Source organism: Mirounga angustirostris, unplaced genomic scaffold (genome assembly GCF_029215605.1).
Source record: "Mirounga angustirostris isolate CCGP_5_RB_7025 unplaced genomic scaffold, mMirAng1.0.hap1 SCAF_14, whole genome shotgun sequence".
Classification (NCBI taxonomy): Eukaryota; Metazoa; Chordata; class Mammalia; order Carnivora; family Phocidae; genus Mirounga; species Mirounga angustirostris.
Window position 1 is genome coordinate 88628392 of NW_026991722.1, and position 24317 is coordinate 88652708.

General features: G+C 43.3%; 1 protein-coding gene across 2 annotated transcripts in view; it reads left to right on the top strand.

Annotated features, from left to right (window-relative positions):
• Window positions 1–24317, top strand: part of KREMEN1 (kringle containing transmembrane protein 1) — a 67875-nt gene that overhangs the window by 26392 nt on the left and 17166 nt on the right. For both annotated transcript variants that reach the window (XM_045887395.3, XM_045887396.3), the window contains exons 4-5: window positions 15971–16095; window positions 23128–23281. In XM_045887395.3, the coding sequence (XP_045743351.1) occupies window positions 15971–16095; window positions 23128–23281 (279 nt within the window). The remainder of the gene's footprint in view (window positions 1–15970; window positions 16096–23127; window positions 23282–24317) is intronic.

The window sequence follows — 24317 nt, forward strand, 5'->3', positions numbered from 1 at the left end:
CAAAAAAGGAAAATTAAATATCATTTCCTTTTCTTATGGCCCCTTAGTAGGCTTCTCAAAGCTTCTGAAGTTGGCATTGAAATGGTCTGGGCAGGGAGACATACAGAGGTTGGGAATGAGAACTGGGGAGTACCTGGTTTGGGGGGTGTAGGGGAAGGAACAGAGTCTGGCTTTGGTTCTTTGGAAAACCCTTCTGCTCACCCTGTGGGCACCAGGGCAGGGCTCCCCATCTAGCTGAGCCTCAGACCTTGAGAGTCTGGCAGAACATTGTGCTCCTAGTGTGTCTGATTAATGTAGTCAAGAAAAACTCCTATACTGTTTGAAGCAAGAGGCCTTGGTAATTGCCTAGTGGACTCGATGGAGATACAGCCAGCCTATTTTAGGCCAATTTTGTCGTATTTCTGGATGTGGAGTCATAATTTTCATGAATAATACTAACCCTCTGTGTGAAGCCCACTATTCATAATTAGCATTGAACTTGTCATACAGGAAAAGGCCTGTGACATGATCAGATTCCTGGAAAGTTCATATCTGAATATAACAGACCCAGCAGGAACCGGGGGAGTTGATGTTTAGGGACAAAGCAGAATGTGGTTGAATGGCGGGCCATTGTGTGGAGACCGGAATCTCTGCCCATCGGCATGTTTTGGACAGAGCTAAGACAAGCAGGGAGGCAACAATGAAGTATGATTCAAACAGGGGGCAAAGAGAAACTTGAACTGTGCTCTTGACCTGTGGAGCATGGATCAGAACTTTACCGTTAAAAAGAGAATAACTCTGAGGTAATTGGATTTGGTCTTCAAACCACATGGGCCAGTATGTTTCTCAGAAACCCCAAGTTCCTATTGTGGACAGGAGAAATACAGATCATTAAAAGCAAATTTCAAAGTCATCAAGGTTATCATCCCTCTAGATCCCATCCTCTACAACTCTGAGTCCTGTTGGTTTGCCTATTGAGGGGGAAACTATTTGGCTTAATAGCTGTTCTTTGCATATCTCTTTCTTGTTAAATAATCATCCTCTCCATTCTAATTCCCATTTATTTCATTGCTTTCAAAGGATGTGCTTGAATGGACCTTAGCATGGCTTTTTTTTTTTTAAAGATTTTATTTATTTGACAGAGAGAGCACAAGCAGAGGGAGAGAGGGAGAAGCAGGTTTCCTGCTGAGCAAGGAGCCTGATGTGGGACTCGATCCCAGGACCCTGGGATCATGACCTGGGCCGAAGGCAGCCTCTTAACCGACTGAGCCACCCAGGCATCCCAGCATGGCTTTTGATTTGTTCTGTTTTACCTAGATTCTTTATAAAAGTTTGGTGCAGTTTTGTAAAACTTAAGTAATCTAGTTGTGAGGTGGAGGGGAACCTGCAAATGGCATTTAAAGGCAAATATAATTTCCTTCACATAGCCGATGTGGGCCTGAAACCACGGGCATGAGAAATTTACTTTCTCGTTGCTGAGAGCTATTTTTTGTTTGCTATAAAACATTCACCTGATTTCTACAAACTCAACTATACAAATTCATCTTTGAAATAGGGAAGTTTGAACACAGACTATTAGATTATATTAAGCAATCACTGTTAATTTTATTAGGTACAATAATGGCACAGTGGAGATATATATACAAATAATTTTTTAAGTCATTTGAAATTATACTTACATACTGAAATATTCGTGGTTGAAATGATAATATGTCTGGGATTTATTTTAAAATGACCTAGTCTTCCAAAGAGTGAATGGGTCAGATGAGGGAAATAGATGAAACTAGAATGGTTTAAAAAAAAAAAAAAGTGGGTATTTGTTGTTACTGCATGACAACGGGCTCATTATTCCTTCCTGCTTTTGTATACATTTGAAAGTTTCCATTATAAAAAATAAATTCTATGATATCTTAAAATTGTATAATATTTTAAATATTTCAAAATAAATATGTAAATACAACATTCGAAGTATCTGGGTTCAGATGTATAACATGATTAACCTGATTAACCTAAATTGAGATAATTTACACATAGCTCCCAGGTATCTGAGTTAGTTATTACAGTTAGTGATTAGGGGCACCTGGGTGGTTCAGTCACTTAAGTGTCCGACTCTTGATTTTGGCTCAGGTCATGATCTCAGGGGCATGATATTGAGCCTCGTGTCAGGCTATGTGCTGGGTGTGGAGCCTGCTTGGGATTCTCTCGCTCCCTCTCTCTCTGCCCCTCTTCCCCTCCCTCTCTAAAAAAATAAATAAAGTTGGTGATTAAAGTTTTAGTTATTAAACTAACGTCTAAATTAAAGTTATTAAAACTTATTTAAATTAATTATTAAAGTTAAAGCTAATTATAAAAGTTATTTAAAGTTGAAAATCACAAGGAGTTTATTACTGGCTGTGACAAATGACATTTTTTTTAATTCTTATGTCAATCCCCATACATTACATCATTAGTTTTAGATGTAGTGTTCCATGATTCATTGTTTGTGCATAACACCCAGTGCTCCATGCAGAACGTGCCCTCCTCAATACCCACCACCAGTCCAACCCATCCTCCCACCCCCCGCCCCCCCAGAACCCTCAGTTTGTTTTTCAGAGTCCATCGTCTCTCATGGTTCGTCTACCCCTCCGATTTCCCCCGCTTCATTCTTCCCCTCCTGCTACCTTCTTCTTCTTCTTCTTCTTTTTTTTTTCTTAACATATATTGCATTATTTGTTTCAGAGGTACAGATCTGAACAAATGACATTTTTTAAGCTCCAATCATATACCATACCATGTACAGCACAGGGGACACAAGAATGGTGTGGTCTGCAGCCTTGGGGAGCCCCTAGACTAGAGCCAAAGACAGACACATAGATGATAAGCATATGCAAGATACTCTGTAATAAATGAGATGAGCAAAAGTTTAGGAGCACTGAAGGAGGGGCATCTGCCCTGGCATGGTGGGAGGCCAGGGCTACTGGTTATCAAGGAGGGCTCCTGGAAGAGGTGGGATCTTGGCAACAGGGCTTCTCCAACTTTAAGTTTCCTTATGAAAATGTAGTAGTGGTATAATCACAGGAATCTTAATAAAATGCAGATTCTGATTCAGTAGTTCTGGGGTAGGCTAGAAACTGCAGTTCTAGCCAGTCCCTGGGACGTGGAGTTGTACGACCACACTTGAGGTAGCCAGGTTCTAGATGTTAGAGTTGGGTAGAGTAGGGAAGGCAGTGGGGGTAGGAGGAACAGTGTGCACACGCGCGCGCGCACACACACACACACACACACACGTGAATTCTCAGGCAAAATCAGTGTTGCCGAGATAGAAATTTAAGAAGAAAGGGCAAGAGGTGAGGTCTGAGAAGAATTAGGTGGGACCAGATAATGGGAAACAGTCTTGTGGTCTGGGTATGGAGCTTGGACTTGACCTGGGCAGATGGTGATGAGCCTGCAGAGTGTGGAGTGTCAGAAGATGTTTCTTCATAGCTTCTCAGGCTTCCGTGTTAGGGATTTAGGGTGAAGTTTCTCCCTCTCAACCCATGAGAAGTTCTCCAGAGATTGCATGATTCACACAGAGGAGTCCTAAGGGGATGTCAGCCGTGGCACCCCTGCAGAATGGGGCTTTTGGTGCCTTCACTGGCTCACGTTCCTTTTAATTGAATGACACCCTGGCCTTGTTAAAACAGATTTGTTGTTCCTTACAAATATGGTTCCAATCGTGACCCCTAATAAGAGTTTTTAAAGCTGTGTTCAGAGCTTGAGTAAAAAGCCAAGGGCACTTTGGCGGTCTCTCAATTACAGAAAATGTTTTGTCTCTGTTAACACTTTCTGCACTTTAATGTCAGCCCTGATGTTTAGTATATTTTAGCTTTTATTTCAACTATCATTGAGTACTGACATGTATAAAACACTTATATTCATTCACGTGACCTCATTTAACCTTTCCAGCAGTGCTGTGAAGCAGGTGGTGTGTCTACTCCCCACCCACCATTGTTTAGATGAGACAATGAGGCTCGAGTAGTGAGGTGATCCAATGAGGATTACACCCTGAGCCAAATCAGATTTGAATCTAGGGCTCTTCATGGCAAGACCGGTGCCCTCTCCCTCCAGTTCTTGAGAACAGCTCCATTTCCTTTATTTCCTTTAAAACGGGGGCCCTGGGATGGATCCAGGCTACTGCTGAGGTCATTCTTGAGAATTTTCTTGGTGGATTGTTTGGGAATTAGAGTTTGAAATTCCGATACTATGCCGAATTATTAAGAGTGCTTTATTGACATTGTGGAAACCAAAGGATTAAGTCAGTGGCGACAGAGGGTCTGCAGTTCAAGCTGTTAGCTCTAAGTCATTTTCTTGTCTTCTTTGAATTTGGGAAATCCCGAGCCCCAGGAGGACAGCAGGCTGCGATGGTATCCAGGAAGCATTCGCTGCACAGCAGAACAGCTCTGTAGGATGTTGGGCCATCCCCGCGGGTGTTCCCAGCCCAGCTGTTCTCAGCTGGGAAGGGGCTCCCCGGACTTGAACCCTTGGTGTGAAACACTGCATCAGCAGCCTTGTCCAGGCCTGGGGGGTCTCTCTGAACATGGAGTCTTCATTGAATGGGCTGAAGTTCACCTCAAAAAAGACACATCTGGGTGCATCATTCACACTTCACAGCTAAAACGAAACCCGAAACTTCAGCTGATAGCCAAAGCACTATTGAAATGAACATTAATAATATAAATTATGCAGGCTTGTTTTTTGCCCCTCTTCTCTCTGGTCATTACAATTACTTAATGTTTTTGTTGCATCGAGTCCTTTTAGATTAGCTTTAAATTAGCATATGTCAGAATCCTGCTTCATACTGTTAATTCTGGCTTTATGTGAGTAGTTTTGTTTTCCCAACCAGACTAAGCTGTTCAAAGACAGGAGCAGGGGTAGCCTCTGGAATTTCTGTGAAGGAGGGACTTAAGGTGGAGAGGGGGATTCCTCTTGAGGCTGCATTTGCTGAGCAGTTGCTCTCTTTTTACATGGGTGGTATGTTTATTTGTGGAGGGTACTGATGGAATCTAGGGGGACTTCCCCTCCCCCCAGGGCATCTGTTGTAACAATCTCCCACAACACCTAGCACAGGGGAGGCGATAATGGTGCTCATTAAATACTCCTGATGATGTGATATCATGTCTCTTTCAGTAAGGAAGACAACACAAATTACTGGAAGGAATGTGGACGTTAGAGTCACACTGCCTTAGGTTTGAATCTTAATCGTTTAGTGGCTTTCAGCAAAATGATTCTCCTCTGAGCCGTGGTCTCCTCATTTGTGCCTTCTAGGGTTCTTTTGAAGATCCAATGGGTAAAGTACACACAACCCCAAGTCCAGGGTCCAGCACACGGTGGGCATGAAAGTTCTAGCAGGTGTTATGGTGGCCTGTGCTTTCCCCAGGGAATGGACTGCTGTTGGCATGTTCCCGCCATGCAATTCCTGAATAGGTTATTCCTAACCTGTGTGTTATTTCTGTCCATTCCTTTTTTATCTGACTAGCCACAGGGCTCAGTAGCGTGCCTCAGCTGCTGTGGGGCCGCTCCCCTGGGGCCTGGTATGGCGCTGCATTCGTTCTCACAGTGCAGTTTTATGGTCTCAGATCTGGCGGATACTCGATTGTTCTTTGTTTTTGGCAGTAGATATTATTTAATTTTCCATGAGGAAAAAAAAAGACTTTCTGAACCAAATGGCCATTTTCCTCAATGACAGATATATACTGTATTTCCAAAATTTTCTAAAGCACGGTTGGGCAAGTCATACTAATAACTTAAAAATGTATAATCATTCAGATCAACAAGGATGATTTCACTGAACACCTTTACACTAGCGCTTGTCAGTAAGGAATATACATAAACGTAAGAAAGAGTCCCTACCGTCAATCTTATGATGTAATTAGGAATCTGATTTATAAACATGGGAGGAAATTGGAGACCAGCCCACCAGTTACATACATTCAATACGATTGAATTAGGAGGTGGAGTGCTGTGAGTTTTTGCAGATGAGAGGGCTCTCCGTAAGGTTGTGGAGGTTGGAGGCATCGTTACAGAGAAAGGCAGATGGGGCTGGATGGATCAGGACATACCAGGTCAGGGAACAGCCTGACAGGGACTTGGAAGAAGGGCCTGGGGTTGTTGTGCGTGTGGGCTGGGGATCACATTGCCCACATAGAGAAGTGGACAGGGAGGGACCAGGTGAGGCCTCGAAACCTCGAAAGCCAGAGTTGGCTAGATGGGGACTGACACAATGAAAGCCTTAGTTTAAGAAGATGAGCCCAGGGTCCACTTACAGGATGGATCCAAGGAAGGAAGTCTGGAGAGGAGAGGATGGGTGCAGATTTCTAAATCCAGGGGATCAGGGTCTGAGCTGTGATGGCAGCAGTGAGATAAGACAGGAAGGGTTAAATCCAAGATACATTTAGGAAGAAAACAGAACTTGATGACAAGTAGAATATATAAGAGATGAAACAGCAGGAAGAGTCAAAGATGACTCTGTGGTTCCTTGCCTGGGATATTTGTGGTGTCCCTGAAAAACAAAAGTTCAAGTCAACAAACTGAGCTCTTCTTCCCAGAGACACAGCTGTATCATTCCTCCTGAACTTGGACTGACCTTTTGTCGAGTAAGGTGTTTCGGTTGTCTGTTGCTGCATAACAAGCCACCCCAAACCCTTGTGGCCTAAGGCAACAACAGCTTATCATTTCTCTTGCTCCTGTGGGTTGGCCGAGTTTCAGCTCAGCGGTTCTTCTGCTACTCTCATCTGGGCTCAGTCAGGTGGCTGCATTCCCCTGGGGGCTCTGCTGGGGCTAGGACATCCAAGACAACTTCAGGCCTCTACCTGGGTGACCGCTCTTTCCAACAGTGTACTCAGGCCACTCATATGATGGCTGGCTGGCTTCCAAGAGAGAGGAAGCAGAAGCTGCCAGTCCTCTTAAGGCATGAACTCAGAAGTCCACCACATTCTGTTGATCAAAGCAAGTCACAAGGCCAGCCCAGATTCAAGGGCAAAGGAAATTTATGCCAACTCTTAAAGTAGGTGGCAACCACATGTAGGGGGAGGGGCAAGATTATTAGAGCCTCCTTTGGAGACTGTCTACCACATTACATCAACAGAAATAAAGTTTCGGAGAAGGAACTCCCACCAAAAGAGAACTACCACTGATACGTCAGGGCCATGTGGGGGTCAGGATCCTTAGGAACTCTTACTACCTTCCCCTAAAGATAAAATTTCACAGGGGAAGAAAAGTCTGTGTTTACTTATTTATATAGGCGAGCTCATAGGAGACTCAGACATGAGTAGTGCCGCTTGCAGAATCAGTGTGACTGACGAAGGAGAGCTGATGTTTAGAAATAAAGTTAAAGAAGTATGGTGGGGCCATATTGGGATAGGACTTGGACCAAGATGGCAGCTGCCAGATCTGGAATGGAAGTTGCAGATGGACAGGACAGAGGGCAGTGTGCTTGTGGTCATGGCTCGTGGCTGAGAGAATGGATGAGTCTACACTTAACCCATCGATTCTCTGAAGGAAGTATTTGAAAGGATTGGTCCTCTGATAGGACACCAGTGGCATCATCTCATGTGAGCTTAGTTCTTGCTCCCATGGAGGGAAGAAATCAGCTACTGAGACACCAGCATGAGGTCTCATGGGCGACAGATGGTCTCAACACAAGGTTAAATGACTTAAAATAAGCAGAGTCACAGCATTTCATTTCTTCATTTCTGAAGAAGCAGATTTTACTTATGAGACAAATAAAAGGAGTTCTGCAGAGCCAGGGAAGTTTTCCAAAATGCAAGATAAGAACTTTGCTTTTGGTTTCTTAAACAAATATCCCAGATCTGGTCAGAGCACTGGAATAGAAAACATAGTAACAATCAGGACTTCTTATATAAATTGCAATCTGAAGATTTGTATTCAAATTGAGCTTTTGCCATAATGGGCATGCTTTCTGTCCCTGTCAGGAGTTGTTTGATTGCCAGGAATGGAACTCACTCAAGTTAACTTGAATGAAAAGAATTTACTGGAAGGGCATTGGGAGTATATTGCAGAACCCCCATTCCTGTGTCCCAAGAACTTGGGAAGAAAGTACCCACTCTTGCCATCTCTCTCTGGGGCCACATGGTCTCCCACCTCTGCCTCTCTCTCAGGATGACATCCATGCTTCTTCCTCTTTGTGGACCAGAAGAATTAGCTCACTCCTCAATTCAGGTAGCCCAAATATGGCTGGTTGCCTTAATCCCCACTTGACAGAACCTTGTAAGTCTAGCACTCTCAATTCATTACCTGAAATCCCAATTCCAGCTTCCTGGGAGAGAATCTCGAGGGCTCACAGAAGTCAGTCAGAGGGGGCGCCTGGGTGGCTCAGTTGTTAAGCGTCTGCCTTCAGCTCAGGTCATGGGGTCCTGGGATCGAGCCCCGCATCGGGCTCCCTGCTCCACAGGAAGCCTGCTTCTCCCTCTCCCACTCTCCCTGCTTGTGTTCCCTCTCTCGCTGTGTGTCTCTCTGTCAAATAAATAAATAAAATCTTAAAAAAAAAAAAGTTAGTCAGAGGATGAAGTCCTTTGGCTTGTTCCCAACCAGCAGCTGATCCTCTGAGAAGGTGCCACGGGCAATAAGCGACCCTAGAAAGGGGTTGTTGGCCACAGAGACCCCCATGGAGGTATACATAGCACCTTCACAGTGAAGCCACAGTTCTACCCAAATGTAAAGGGTGGCTAGTCAGCCTGCCTGGGTGCTTCCCAGATGTTCCTTGTGTTGGTAAAAGAACAGTAGTTCCTGGATTAATCTGAATAGAGGACCATCTCCCCTCAGCCACCTCTAAAACTTTTATCTCTGGCAAGACCACTGAACATCTGACGAGAATGTTGCTAATTAACTGTCATGTGTTTTAAAGCACCAACTGTGATAAACAAGGGGCCTGTTTGTATTTTAAGAGGATTTTTTAAAAATTGAAAGTGATGAAGCCTCTTTGGTAAGAGGAAAAATGCATGACCAAGCCACAGGACTTTAAAGTGGTCTTGAAAGTAAAAAGGAATTTGAGAACAAATATCCTTTTTCAAATTGACTTTTCCTCCCTGCTTCTGGGAAGAGCAAAGGGTGGGACACGGTCTGGAAATGCACTCAGTTGGCCAGTAATGCTTTTGAAGACTACATGACGTGTCTTCTCCAGCGAGACTTCGAGCCACACTTTCCAGCGCGAGTCAGAGGGCAGTGGCACCCCCAGAGGCTGGCCACTGTCTCAGAGGCTGGCCTCGTGGCACACACAGTGTGGAGGGACTGATGTGTTTGAGAAGTCAGTCTTTAATCTGACTTCCATTCAGTTCGCCAGACCGGCCCTGTGAGCAAAGGGAACAAAACCACAAAGTGAGAATCTGCCACCCCCAGAGCTTGCTCGTGCTCTCTGGTTCCGTCTTCTCTGCCCCCGTGGAAGGCCCTTAACCTCGCCAGACCGTGATTTCTTCCCTGTCACATAGAATAACCCATCCAACCCGCCTCCCTCAAAGGGCTTTGATTTCCACGTGAGATGCTTATGTGAAAGTGTACTGTGTGCTGACCAGATGTAAGAGATCAATGTTTTAATATCTGGAATTAAACCCAGTTTTTTGAGGTGGCTGCCTTTGATTCTGCCTTTTAACTCAATGCTATTTTAGTTTTCTATTACTGCAAGTTGTTTCTGTTTGTGTGGTGAATGATGAAAGCCCTATTTATATATACAGTTGGCCCTTGAACAACACAGGGGTTAGGGACACTGACCCCCTGCCCAATCAGACATCTGCACATAACTTGTGACTTTCCAAAAACTTAACTACTAATAGGCTGCTGTTGACCAGAACCCTTACCGGTAACATGAGCAGTCAATTAACGCAGACTTTGTATGTTACACATATTATATACTGCATTCTTACAATAGAGTAAGCTAGAGAAAAGACAGTGTTATTAAGAAAAATCATAAGGAAGAGAAAATACTTGTACAGTCCTATCCAAATACATGTACAATCCTAAAAAATCCACATTATTTATAGACACGTGCAGTTCAAACCCGCGTTGTTCAGGGGTCAACTGTAACGAGAATAAACACTGTTTATTCGGCACGTATCATCCTGCCAGGCCTCGTGGTGTTTACTTTATTTACATTATCTCATTTCAATTCTCTGAAGAACCCTTTGAGACCCTATTGCTCCTCATTCCACTGTTGATGAAGCCGGGGCCAGAATTCACCCTGGGGTCTGTCCTACACAGGAGCTCACGTTTGGGATTGCTGAGGAATGCTCACTGCTCCTGAACGAGTATTGCCGCGTCCTGGGATGGGAGGAGCATGCAAAAACAACTCCTGAGCTTCAGCATGGATGCCGGAAAGTGGGGAGCCTAGAGGCCCCCCCCTTTAGAAACTATCTGTTCCTGTCTTTCACACAATTCTAACAAGCGCAACAGTATTGTTGTAAACCTAAGTAGTGGCAAATTAAGAAGAGGGTACACAGAGAAGTAGCACGAAGTAGATGTTCCCTGAGACTCCTTCTAGTTCCGATGTTCTGAGGGTTCGGCAGCCTTGGCGATAACCGAGGGGACAGACTTAACTAATGAAGTCAGACACAAGCACGTAAGAAAGCACACCAGGCTGGGGCCGTTTGGTGATGCACATTTGATCACCTCAGGCCACCAAGAGAAATTTAAAGTAGGTGAAACTGAGGGGCGCCTGGGTGGCTCAGTCGGTTAAGCGTCTGCCTTCGGCTCAGGTCATGATCCCAGGGTCCTGGGATCGAATCCTACATTGGGCTCCCTGCTCAGTAGGAAGCCTGCTTCCCCCTTTCTCTCTGCCCCTCTGCCCACTTGTGCTCTCTCTCAAATAAATAAATCTTTTTAAAAAATTAAAAAATAAAGTAGGTTAAATTGAGTTAAGTGTTTTGTTTTTTTAAAGAAATAGCTAATGCATTTTAGAAAGGTTCTGTCCAAAATGATGAGGATAAAACTTTAAGTTTCCAAGTTAACCTTTCTGGAAAACTCAGTTACCTTGAATGGTGTCTCTAATAGCCAGAGAGGACCGTGTGCAGGCAGGAGTCAGAACCAGCGGTCACTAGCTTTAAGTGGTTGTTGTTAGCAGGTCGGCTCTGCCTTTTACTTCCACCCTGCTCTGTCCCTCTACTGCTGCCTAAGAGGTACCTTTACCCACTCCCTCCGTGATTCCTGCTGGTGGTGCAGAACATGCCTGTGCATCTGGAGTGTAGTTTTAGAGCACCAGCTCTGTAACTGGGAGCTTACCAGGCCCTGGGAATACAATAGTGTGTGGAAGATACAGTCCTACCCTTAAGTCATTCGTGGTTCATTGGGGAGAGAGACATAAGAACAGGTGTTTATTTATTTATTTTTTTAAAGACTTTATTTATTTATTTGACACAGAGAGAGAGATGGCGAGAGAGGGAACACAAGCAGAGGGAGTGGGAGAGGGAGAAGCAGGCTTCCCGCTGAGCAGGGAGCCCGATGCGGGGCTCGATCCCACGACCCTGGGATCATAACCTGAGACGAAGGCGGATGCCCAACGACTGAGCCACCCAGGCGCCCCTAGGTGTTTAGAATCAAGTGCACCGTAGGCTGCTACAGGACCACACAGCAGGGGCATATAACCTTATTTGGGGGGCAGGGGGTGCTTCCCCAGGGAAATAGTGCTCAAGCTACAGTGTTAAGCAGGAGAGGGAATTCCAGGCAAAGGAAAGAGTATGTGTAAAAGTCCAGAGAGCAACGTGCCATGGGGAAACTCACAAATACACTATAATTTAATTTGGCTTTCATCTAGAACATGAGCTGAGGGATAGAGAGAGGAGTCATGCTGAAGGGGGAGGGGAGCAAGCAGCACAGATCAGGCAGGGCCTTGTGTACCATGTGAGAGAGTCTGGACTTCATCCTGAGGAGCTTTGAAGGTTTTTAGGCAGGGCCCCTGCCTACCCCTCCAGCTCCTATTATTTTTCCCTCTCTCTCTCATTGGTCATCCTCACTCTTTTTTTTTTTTTTTAAGATTTTATTTATTTATTTGAGAGAGAGAGACACAGCGAGAGAGGGAACACAAGTAGGGGGAGTGGGAGAGGGAAAAGCAGGCTCCCCGCTGAGCAGGGAGCCAGACGTGGGGCTCCATCCCAGGACCCTGGGATCATGACCTGAGCTGAAGGCAGATGCTTAACCGACTGAGCCACCCAGGCGCCCCATCCTCACTCCTTTTTGTTCCTGCAAAGGCCAACATTGTTTTTGCCTTAGGCCTTTGCCCTTGCCCTTCCTTCTGCCTGGAATATACAGTAAAGATTATTCTGGTTGCAGTGTACTAATTAGATTAGAGTAGGGTGCACCTAGAAACAGGGAGATGGAATAGGTCAATGCAGTAGTCTAAGTGGGAGGAGACGGTGGCCTAACCGGGGGAGGTGGCAGTGTGGAGACAGAGACATGGACAAACGTCTGCAGTCTCTTGGGAGGTAGACTCACTGGTGTCTGGCAAGTGATTGACTTGGGCACGACAGGCATGATACCTCAGGCCATTGAAATCAGATAGATGGAGCTGCTGCATGGTATGGTCTGACTTCCAGGGGTCTCCCTCACTATCCCACTGGAACATGAGCTGCCTGGATTTGCTCACCAAATTGTGAATAAAGCTTATAAGTTCCAGCTGCATTAATGCAACCCATAGCCTTGTTTATGTCTAATCTTAACATTTATGATTATGTGCCTTGGGCTCTCTATAAACTAATACATAATAACATGCTTACTTCTGATCATAATAGGATAAATGAGACAAAAATCAGAGTAAATGACCAGGATGATGACGATCAAGTAGTTCTTATTAAGAGCCATTGAATGCATGGCTAGGGTTTCCATATGCAAGGTCCGTTTAACAAACTGGGCTTATAGGATATGCCCCTGACTAGAGATGCTTAACTCACTGCATTTGTTTAAACTCTAAAACCCAGCCATTCCCAAGCCAGGCTCCCACTGAACACCAGCCTCCTACTGCCTAGAGCTTTTCTGTTTACATTCGCCACTATAGAGATTTGGTTTGTTTCCAAAAGATGCATTTTAACATTTGTGTGGTGAGCCACATTTGTTATATTTGAACCATGTGTGACGCAAGAGAGAAGGGTAACCACTTGGCTGGAGGGGGAAGGGTGACTTTTTGGGTTAGCAGTGGTACTTCCTGCCAATTTAACAGGAACTGGTTAGATATTAGATGGTGGCAGAAATTTAAAAGTGTGTACATACACACAGATACACACATATATTTTTATATGCCAACAGGCTAATGTGGATATAAAGTTTGTTGAACTCTGGACCATGCTGTTTTCTAGTCTTCCTTTTTAAGATTCTATTTTTAAGTAATCTCTACACCCAACGTGGGGCTCAAACCCACAACCCCGAAATCAAGAGTCACACGTTCCACTGAATGAGCCAGCCAGGCACCCCTGTTTCCTAGTCTTTTTTTTTTTTTTTTAAGATTTTATTTATTTATTAGAGTGAGCAAATGAGAGAGAGAGAGACCACAAGCTGGGGGAGAGGCAGCGGAGAGGGAGAAGCAGATTCCCCACTGAGCAGGGAAGCTGAAGTGGGGCTTGATCCCAGAACCCTGGGATCATGACCCAAGCTGAAGGCAGACACTTAACCAACTGAGCCACCCAGTGCCCCTCTGTTTTCTAGTCTTTTTTTTTTTTTTTTTAAGATTTTATTTATTTATTTGACAGAGAGAGACACAGCGAGAGAGGGAACACAAGCAGGGGGAGTGGGAGAGGGAGAAGCAGGCTTCCCGCCGAGCAGGGAGCCCGGTGTGGGGCTCGATCCCAGGACCCTGAGATCATGACCTGAGCCGAAGGCAGACACCTAACGACTGAGCCATGCAGGCTCAGTTTTCTAGTCTTAAACAGAAAGAAAAAATGCTTTCTGAGAGTTTGTATGGCTCACTTTGGAATTGGATAACATATAACTCTTAACTGTCCTAGAAGTGCTTCTAGGACCAAGCCTCATACATGTCTTATTATGTCTTCAGTTACATAAACTGAGAAGCCAAACAGAGAAAGTAGGGGAAAGGGCTTCATCTGATAGTGGAGTAATTCATAAATTAATAACACAGATGGAAAACTCAGGTCCAGAAAGTTTGATTTGTCCATGGCCTACAATCAATTCATTCCTTCATTCAACATGTATTTAGTATGTATTATGTAGATGTATTAACTATTCATTACTGTACAACAAATGACCCTGGACCTTAGTTACTAAAAATGACACACACTTACTGTTTTAGTTTCTATGGGTCAGGAAATCTGGACATGGCTTAGCTGGGTCCTCTTCCAGGTTTTTTACAAGCCTGCAATAGCAGTGTCTGCCAGGACTGGGGTCCCATCTGAAGGCTCCACTGGGGAAGAATATAAATATACTTAGTTGTTGGTAGGATTAAGTCTTTGCAAAAACTGAAAGTCTTGGTTTCTTGCTAGACATTGGTCAAAGGGCACCTTCAGTTCCTTGCCACATGGCCTCTCTGACATAGTGTATTGTTCTATCAAAGTCCATAGGCCAAGAAGACAGTAGAGAGTCTGCTAGCAAGACAGAAGTCATAGTCTCCTGACCTAATCAGAGACGTGACATGCCATCAGCTTTGTCACATTCTCTTGGTCAAAAGCAAGTCACTAATCCAATCTACACTCAAGAGGAGGGGATTCCACAATGGCATGACATGAACACCGGGAGGTGGGGATCATTGAGTGCCGTCTTTGAAAGCTATCTACCACAGTTAATACATCTATTCAGGTTTCTTTATTCTCAAATACAGCTTTTTTTACTAGACCAAACCATCCAATTGTGTGGTTGTGGAACACTAGTATGTTCACCGTGGTAGGCTGAATAATGGCCTCCCGAAATGTCTATGTTGTAATCCCTGGAATCTTTTAATATGTTATCTTAAGTAGCATAAGGGATTTGCAGATGTGATCAAGTTAAGGATTTTGAGATGGGTTGATTATCCTGAATTATCCAGGCAGGCCCAATATCATCACACAGGTCCTTATAACCTTATAACCAATATCAGAGTCAGAGAAGGTGATGTGGTGCTAGAAGCAGAGGGAGGGAAGGAGACGTGATGGAGACAGAGGCTGGAATGGTATGGTCACAAGCTGAGGAACAGGGGCACCTTCCAGTAGATGGAAAAGGCAAGGAACACCCCCCACCCCCTGCCAGGCCTCCAAAAGGAACAAGTCCCCGCTGACCCCTTGATTTCAGTCCCATATGATCCATTTAGTACTTCTGAACTCCTGAACTGTAAGATAATGAATTTACGCTATGTTAAGCCACTAGGTTTGTAGTGATCTGTTACAGCAGTTATAGGAAACTAATACACTCCCTGAAAGCACTTGGGAGAACCCACTAATGGAGTTTTTTAAAGAACAAGGGGAGGGGTGCCTGGGTGGCTCCGTTGGTTAAGGGTCCAACTCTTAGTTTCAGCTCTGATCATGATCTCATGGGTCGTGGGATCAAGCCCCACGTCGGGCTCTGTGCACAGCGGGAGTCTGCTTCTTCCTCTCCCTCTCCACTCGCACGCTCTTTCTCCCTCCCTCTCTCTCTCTCTAAAATAAATAAATCTTAAAAAAAAAGAAGAACAAGGGGAGGCACAAGGCATAGGATGAAGGGCTTCCAAGGGCTTTTCCTGCCCTCCAATGACTCTGAAACATAATTTACATATTGCAGCTTCTCTATTTTGAGGAAATTATTCCTAGTTCTCTTCAATGCTCAATTCTATCAATATTGAACAGATTAGTTAAAGGTGGACCTTGGGCCTCACATACTCTTCAGAAGAAAACAGAAACACAGCATTTGCCAGAGGATACTAAGACTTCCATTTTTAAAGCTTGTTGCTTGTTATTTATGTGTACCTTAGGAGTAGAAATAGTAGCTGAGATGAAAGTACCTGGCACATATCGCTGTTCCTTCTTGGTGTTTCACAGCCAGATGTTGTGAAATTCTTTTGTTTTTCTTTTTCCTCCAGTGCCTGGAAACCTTGGCTGCTACAAGGATCATGGAAACCCACCTCCTCTAACTGGCGCCAGTAAAACGTCTAACAAACTTACCATACAAACCTGCATCAGTTTTTGTCGGAGTCAGAGGTTCAAGGTAATGATTCTATGGCCAAATATCTATAGAAAAGCATGAAGATGTTTTGTTTTTTTTTTTAAAGATTTTATTTATTTACTTGACAGAGAGGGACACAGCGAGAGAGGGAACACAAGCAGGGGGAGTGGGAAAGGAGAAGCAGGCTTCCCGCTGAGCAGGGAGCCTTATGCGGGGTTCGATCCCAGGACCCTAGGATCATGACCTGAGCCGAAGGCAGACGCTTAATGACTGAGCCACCCAGGCACCCCTATTTTTTTTTTTTAAGATTTTATTTATTCATTTGAGAAAGAGAGATACAGAGAGATACAGAGAGATACAGAGAGAGAGAGCATGAGCAGGGGAGAGGCAGAGGGCAAGGAAGAAGCAGGCTCCCCGCCGAACCAGGAGCCAGGAGCCAGGAGCCAGACGTGGGGCTCGATCCCAGGACCCTGGGATCATGACCTGAGCCAAAGGCAGATGCTTAACAATCTGAGCCACCCAGGCACCCCATGAAGATGTAAATGCAATCTGCCGAGATAACTTAAAAATATATATACTTTTTTTTTAAACCTATCAAACCATGTAACTATTTTTCTGCCAAGGAGGAACTGAAGGAGGAGTGTGGCTTGGCATTCAGGAGTGTGAGACAGCATTTTTGTCTAAAGATGGGGAGAGAAAAGAGGAAAATGCCCAATATCTGTATCCCTCTTTGACCTCTGACAGAATTATGTATTTCCTTGTGCCCTTGAATGTTATAAGCAGGGACATCTCTGGCTTCACAGGGGATGTGGGAATAGGCCAAGGTCGTGGTTATTTCCTTGCTACATTAGGGGCCCTAGCCTGGACAAAATACTTTCTTTTCTTTCTGTCCTTTCCTCTATTTGCAGTTCACTCCTTGGCTGTTAAGGTTCAATAATGCTATTGTTTGCTATATCCTTCCTTCCTTCCTTTTTCCTTCCTTTCTTTTGTCCTTCCTTAATAATTCAGTGAAAAAGCCATTAATCAGGCCCAAGCAAGGAGAGTAGCCTGGCAAGGTCAGGGGCTTTGTGAGGCAGGTGGCCCAACACGATGGAGTAATTGGTTGCTTGCAAAGCATATAAGTAAATATACTGAGGATAATGGGAGCCAGATTTCTCACTGTTGGAGAAGGGAGCCAGAGAAAACCAAAATGAAACCTATAGTGTCAGACAGGCATTGAAGCTATTTGTATAGTGTATGGTTTTGCTATATAGAGAGACAGATACGGAAATAAATATAAACATGTTTGTAGGTCCGTGTGTGTGTTTGTATATACATATGTATTTCTTATCTCTGTCCACTGAGAGGACCTGGGAACAGTGACACACTGGTTGCACAGAGCACACTTAGTGCTCAGATCTTGGTTTCCAGATACTGTTCTTCATTAAATAAGAATTAGGGCTCCTTGGAGAAAATTGCCAATTCTAGAGCTGGTCCTGAGAAAGTGCAAGAGGAGCCTGAAGCATGTTGTACAATAAAGTAAGGAATGGTGAGGGCTTGTCAGAAGGACACAGGAACCAACTGGAAGGGGCTCCATTGGCCAACTCTAACATAATTTGAGCTTCAAAACAAAAAAATGGTAACAATAGGGGCACCTGGGTGGTTCAGATAGTTAAGTGTCTGCCTTCGGCTCAGGTCATGATCCCAGGGTACTAGGATCGAGCCCCACATCAGGTTCTCTGCTCAGCGGGAAGCCTGCTTCTCCCTCTCCCTCTGCTGCTCCCCCTGCTTGTGCTCTCTCTCTCTCTGTCAGATAAATAAATAAAATCTTTAAAAAAAATAAAAATAAAAATAAAAAATAAAAAAATGATAACAATAAATATGCCCCATTGAATAAAATAAGAATCTACAAATCCACACTGATATAAATAAATAAGTGAACAAATAAATGAGGAGAAGAAAGGCATTTTCTTATAGGAGAATGCCAACTAACAAATGTAAAAGAAATGTTGGAATTAGAAAATTCTCCATTTGGCAACTATCAGTGATAATTGATTTGGAGAACAAATATCAAGATATGTAAATATCCCATGACCTCCTCTACTAGTGGGTGAAAGTTGCATGAGGAACAGGATATTTATATAGCCTCAAAGATCGCCCCACAAAATACAATAAAGGGAATTCTACAGTGGAGAAAACTAGCATACACTACCTTACTCAAGTGATCAAAGTTAGTATCACTAGTCATAGGAAAACTAGACATTGTATCCCACCTAACCTGTCAAGAGCATAACATCACTTTGGTTGCATGTTATAAGGTCATATACAAAAATCAGTTGCATTTCTACGTACTAGCAGTGAACGATTGGAAAATAAAAAAAATTTTTTTGAAAATAATTTAAAAAAAAATTTTTTTATTGTTATCTTAATCATCATTAGTTTTTGATGTAGTGTTCCATGGAAAATAAAATTTTTAAATTCCATTTACAATAGCATAAAAAAATCTCAAAATTAACAAAGGATATTAAAGACCTATATACCGAATACTACATAACATTGCAAGAGAAAATTAAAGAAAATCTAAATAAATAGAAATACTGACATTGTGGGGCACCTGGGTGGCTCAGTTGGTTAAGAGTCTGACTCTTGACTTTGGTTCAGGTCATGATCTCAGGGTCGTGGGGATTGAGCCCTGCATTGGGCTCCTCACTCAGCAGGGAGTCTGCTGGAGATTCTCTCTCCCTCTCTCTTTCTGCCCCTCCCCACCACTTTCTCTTTCTCTCTAAAATAAATAAATCTTTAAAAAAAAATACAGACATTATTCATGGATTGGAAGACTTAATGTTGTTAAAATTGTCAGTTTTCCCCAGATTGATTTATAAATTCAATTCAATCCAAATTAAAATGATAGTTTTTTTTTTAATAATTAAGCTGATCCTAAAATTTACACGGAAGGCAGAGAACCTAGAATAACCGAAATAATTTTGAAAAAGATCAACTTTGGAGGACTCATCAAGACTTTCTCTAAAGCTATAGTAATCAAGAGAGTGGTATTGGCATAAGAATAGTCGCATAGATCAGGAGTTAGCAAACAGTGGTACGTGGGCCAAATCTTTCTACCCATCTACTCAGCGAATAAAGTTTTACTGAAACATAGCCACACGCATTCACCTACATATTGTCTATGCTTTTCATGCTGCAACAGCAAAGTTGAGTAGTTGACAAGAAACGGTATGAACCTCAAAGCCAAAAATATTTACTATCTGATTTTTTAAGAAAGAAAAAGGTTTTCTTTTTCTTTTTCTTTTTTAAAGATTTATTTATTTATTTATTTGAGAGAGAGAGAATGAGAGAGAGAGTGAGCATGAGAGGGGGGAGGGTCAGAGGGAGAAGCAGACCCCGCGCTGAGCAGGGAGCCCGATGCGGGACTCGATCCCGGGACTCCAGGATCATGACCTGAGCCGAAGGCAGTCGCTTAACTGACTGAGCCACCCAGGTGCCCAAGAAAAAGGTTTTCAACTCCTGCTATAGATATCAATGAAACCATAGAGAGTCCAGAAATAGACCTGCACTTACATGGACAGTTGATTTTCAACAGAGATAAAGGATGGTCTTTCAACAAATAGTTCTGGAGAAAAATGGGAGCTCTTTGTGAAGAAAAATGAACCTCTGTCCTTACATCACACTATGAGCCAAAATTAACTTTCAGTTATACTACTGAAAAAAGTGCTATGATACTGGCATAAGGATGGATATACAGGCCAATGAAATCAAATTTAGAGTCCAGAAATAAGCCCATACATTTATTTATGGTCAGTTGATTTTGACAAGGGTACCAAAATCATTCAATGGGGAAAGAAGAGTCTTTTCAACAAATGGTGTTGGAACAATTGGATATCCACATAGAAAAGAATGAATTTGGACTCCTACCTCATTTTATATGTAAAAATTAACTAAAAATGAACCAAAGACCTAAATGTAATTAGTTTTAGCTATTAGAAGGAACTCTTAGAAGGAAACATAGGTATAAATACGCATGACCTTGGTATTAGGCAATGGTTTTTTAGTTATGATAACAAAAGCACAGACAACCAAAGAAAAAATAAATTGGACTTCATCAAAATTTAGGGACACTATTAAGAAAATGAAAAAACAACTCTCAGAATAGGAGAAAATATTTGTGAATCATCTGTAAAAAGATTTAATGTCCAGAATATATAAAGATCTCTTAACACTTGACAATAAAAGGACAACTCAATTGAAAAATGGGCAAATGAGTTGAATAGACATTTCTCTATAGAAGGCATACAAATGGCCAATAAGCACATGGAAATATGCTCATATTATTAGTCTTTAGGGAAATGCAAATCAAAACCATAATGAGATATCACCTCACACAATAAATAACCAATGGCTATAGTTTAAAAAAATTTTTTTTGAAGATTCTACTTATTTATTTGACAGAGAGAGAGCACAAGCAGGGGGAGGGGCAGAAGGCGAGGGAGAAGCAGACTTCCTGCTGAGCAGGTAGCCCGACATGGGGCTCGATCACAGGACCCTGGGATCATGACCTGAGCCAAAGGCAGACGCTTAACCAACTGAGCCACCCGGGCACCCCTAAAATAATTTTTTTAAAGGCAAAACAAGTATCGGTGAAAATGTGGAGATGGAACCCTCCTACTTTGCTGGTGGAAATATAAAATAGTGCAGCTGCTATGGAAAACAGTTTGGCAGTTTCTCAAAAAGTTAAACATAACCGTATAAACCAGCAATTCCGCTCCTATGTATACACCTAAGAGAGTTAAAAACGTATGTTCACACAAAAACTTGTACATAAGCGTTCATAGTGGCATTATTCAGAATAGTCCCAACCTGTAAATAACTCAGTGTCTATTAACTGATGAACAGATAAATACATTGTGCTATATCCATACTTTTGAATACTACTCAGCAACAGAAAGAAGATATAATAAGACATACTGATGCACATAACAACATGGATGAATCACCAAAACATTATGCTAATTGAAAGAAGTCAAATACAAAAGACTACATGCTCAACTCAAAAAGGATCTTAGGTCTAACTAAAATGTAAAACTATAAAACTCTTAGAGGAAGAGGGGAGAAAATCTTCATGACTGGGGTTTACCTGGGTTTAGGCAGAAAGTTCTTAGGTGTAACACCAAAAACATGATCCATAAAAGAAAAAATTGGTAAATGAACTTCTCCAAAATTGAAAACTTTTACTTGGTAAAAGACATTTTTTAAAGGATGAAAAGACAAGCCATAGCCTGGAAGAAAATATTTGCAAATCACCTATGCAGCAAAGGACTTATATGCAGAATGCATACAAAAACTCTAAAAACTCAGTAGTTAAAAAAATTTTTTTAAATGGGCAAATTACTTGATACTTCACCAAAGAGGCTATACAGATGGCAAATAAGCACATGAAAAGACATTCAGTGTCATTAACCACTAGGGTAATGCAAATGAAGCCCACAATGAGATACCACTACACACCTCTTAGAATGGCTAAAATAAAATATACTGACAATAACATGTGTTGACAAGGATATAGGGCAACCGGGACTCATACATTGTTGCAAATGTAAAATGGTACAGTCACTCTAGAAGCGGTTTCTTATAACCATAAACTTACCATATAACCCAGCATCCCCATTCCCAGGTATTTACTCTGGAGAAATGAAAGCTATGCTCACATAAAACTACACACAAATGTTTATATCAACTCTATCCATAATCATGAATAACTAGAAACAACCCAAAGGATTAACAAACAGTGGTATATCTATGCAGTGGTCTTACTACTCAGCCATAAAAAGGAGTGATGCACCACTTTGGATGAATCTCTAAGACATTGCACTGAGTGGAAAGCCAGTCTCAAAAGGTTACATACTATATGATTCCATTTATATGATGTCTTCGTCCTTTCTGGCTGCAGTAACAAAATTACCATAGATTGGGTCAATAAACGTTTATTTCTCACAGTTCTGGAGGCTAGAAGTATAAGATCAAAGTTGTTGGCAGATTTGGTGTTTGGTGAGAGCTTGTCTCTTGGTTCATAGATCACCGTCTTGCTGTGTCCTCAATGTGACAGAGGGCCTAGGGAGCTCTCTGGGGTCTCTTCTATAAGAGCACTAATCCCATTCACGAGGGCTCTGCTCTCCTGCCCTAATCACCTACCAAAGGCTCCACGTCCACATACCATCTCACTGGGAGTTAAGATTTCAACATACGACTTTTGGGGGAACATAAACATTCAGTCTTATAGCATGTGATATTCTTTTTTTTTTTTAAAGATTTTATTTATTTATTTATTGGAGAGCGAGCGAGAGAGAAACAGCATGAGAGAGGAGAGGGTCAGAGGGAGAAGCAGGCTCCCCACCGAGCCGGGAGCCCGATGTGGGACTCAATCCCAGGACCCTGGGATCATGACCTGAGCCGAAGGCAGTCGCCCAACCGACTGAGCCACCCAGGCGCCCTAGCATGTGATATTCTTGAAAAAACAAAACTATAGTAACAGCAAACTGTTAGGTAGTTGCCAAGGTTTGTTTATGGGAGGGTGAACTCTAAAGCAGTAGGTTCAGGACAGGACGGTTATTGGGGCGATGTGCCTGTGCTGTATCCTGATTGTAGTGGTGGTTGCACAGATCTACACATGGGTTGAAATGTATACAACTATACACCGTACAAATAGTTACATACCGTATGGTAATAAATAAAATGAAAAGTTTTAACGGGGCCTGTAATGGGGTTGTGATGAGGACTAGCCATAAAGCACCTACCACCTGGTACACAGTAAACATTCAATAAAATGTTGAGCTGCTATTATTAATGTTTCAAGTTAGTGGATTCCCCCCAACACCTGCCTTAAAACTCACTGAATTACAGTAGAGACGCAGGCAGTAAAAGGGATGCTCGACGGAGGGGAAGCGTAGTTACTGATAGTGTGTAATGAGCGCCGAGGGAGTGGAGCGAGGGAGAGACCCCAGGAAGAGGGACCTGCCAAGCTCCTTCAGGCCAGCTGGCACCCCAGACTGACACTTACCAAGTGCTGTTGCTCTACTGTGACAGTTTGCTGGGATGGAGTCGGGCTATGCTTGCTTCTGTGGAAACAATCCTGATTACTGGAAGTACGGGGAGGCAGCCAGCACCGAGTGCAACAGTGTCTGCTTCGGGGATCACACCCAGCCCTGTGGTGGCGACGGCAGGATCATCCTCTTTGACAGTGAGTATGCCCTGTGCCCGTTACTGCCCAAGACACAGGAGCGCTGTGGCAGAGAAACAACCTGACCAGCCTTCCTCTCTTTCATTCATTCATTCACTCATTCATTCATGTGGCATACTTATTAAGCACCTCCGGCAGGCCAGGCCCTGACCAGATCCTGGGGATACAACACTGACCAAGACGACTCAGCCCCTGTCCTCTAGAAGGAAGGACGGGCATTTAACAAGTAATTAATTACAGTTGTGCCATGTGCTCTGAAGAGATGAGGCCTGTCACAGGACACTTAGGCAACCTAAAAAAGATGACCTTTGCAACTTAATACAGACACCGATATGGCTGTTCAGTATTAGCCTTAAGGTCCTCTTGTTTTAATTGTTTGATTTCCAAGCCCTTTAATGTTTTCCTTGGCATTTGGTGTTGCAGCAGTGTTGCAGCTGGGAAGAGACCATATGCTTCAAGTTGTCTTTCCAGGCCTGATACTGAGTGTGCCCGCACCAGCCTCCTCTCTGACCCCGCACATCTGTGAGATGCTGGCTAGGGCAGGGTGCGCTATGGATGGGGTATGGATCTGGGCCGGGCTGTGATCGTATAGTGGTTAGTACTCTGCGTTGTGGATCTGGGGCCGGGACCTCTCCCGCACCTTGTTCTAACCACTGGCCCACCTGATCCCTCCTCACAACCACCCCCCCCCCCACATCCCCTCAGTGGTAGTAAGACTTTGTGAGAGCCGTACTACCAATGTAGCACCCGATTTTGGTAGAAATGGTAGAAAGTAGATTGTTACAAGTGAGACAGACAAAAGGAAAGACTTGAGGTTACTAAAATATACTACAGACTCCATAGGTCTTTGTTAGTCATTGGGGTAGAGTAGATTTACTCCTGACATCTCAACCTGACCGAGTGGCTCAGTTTCGAGCAGAAATGTCATATGCTGTGTTAGTTTCCTAGGGCTGCCATAACAAATGATCACAACCCGGGAGCATTAAAACAACAGAAATTTATTCTGTCGTAGTTTGGGAGGCTGGAAGTTCAGAAT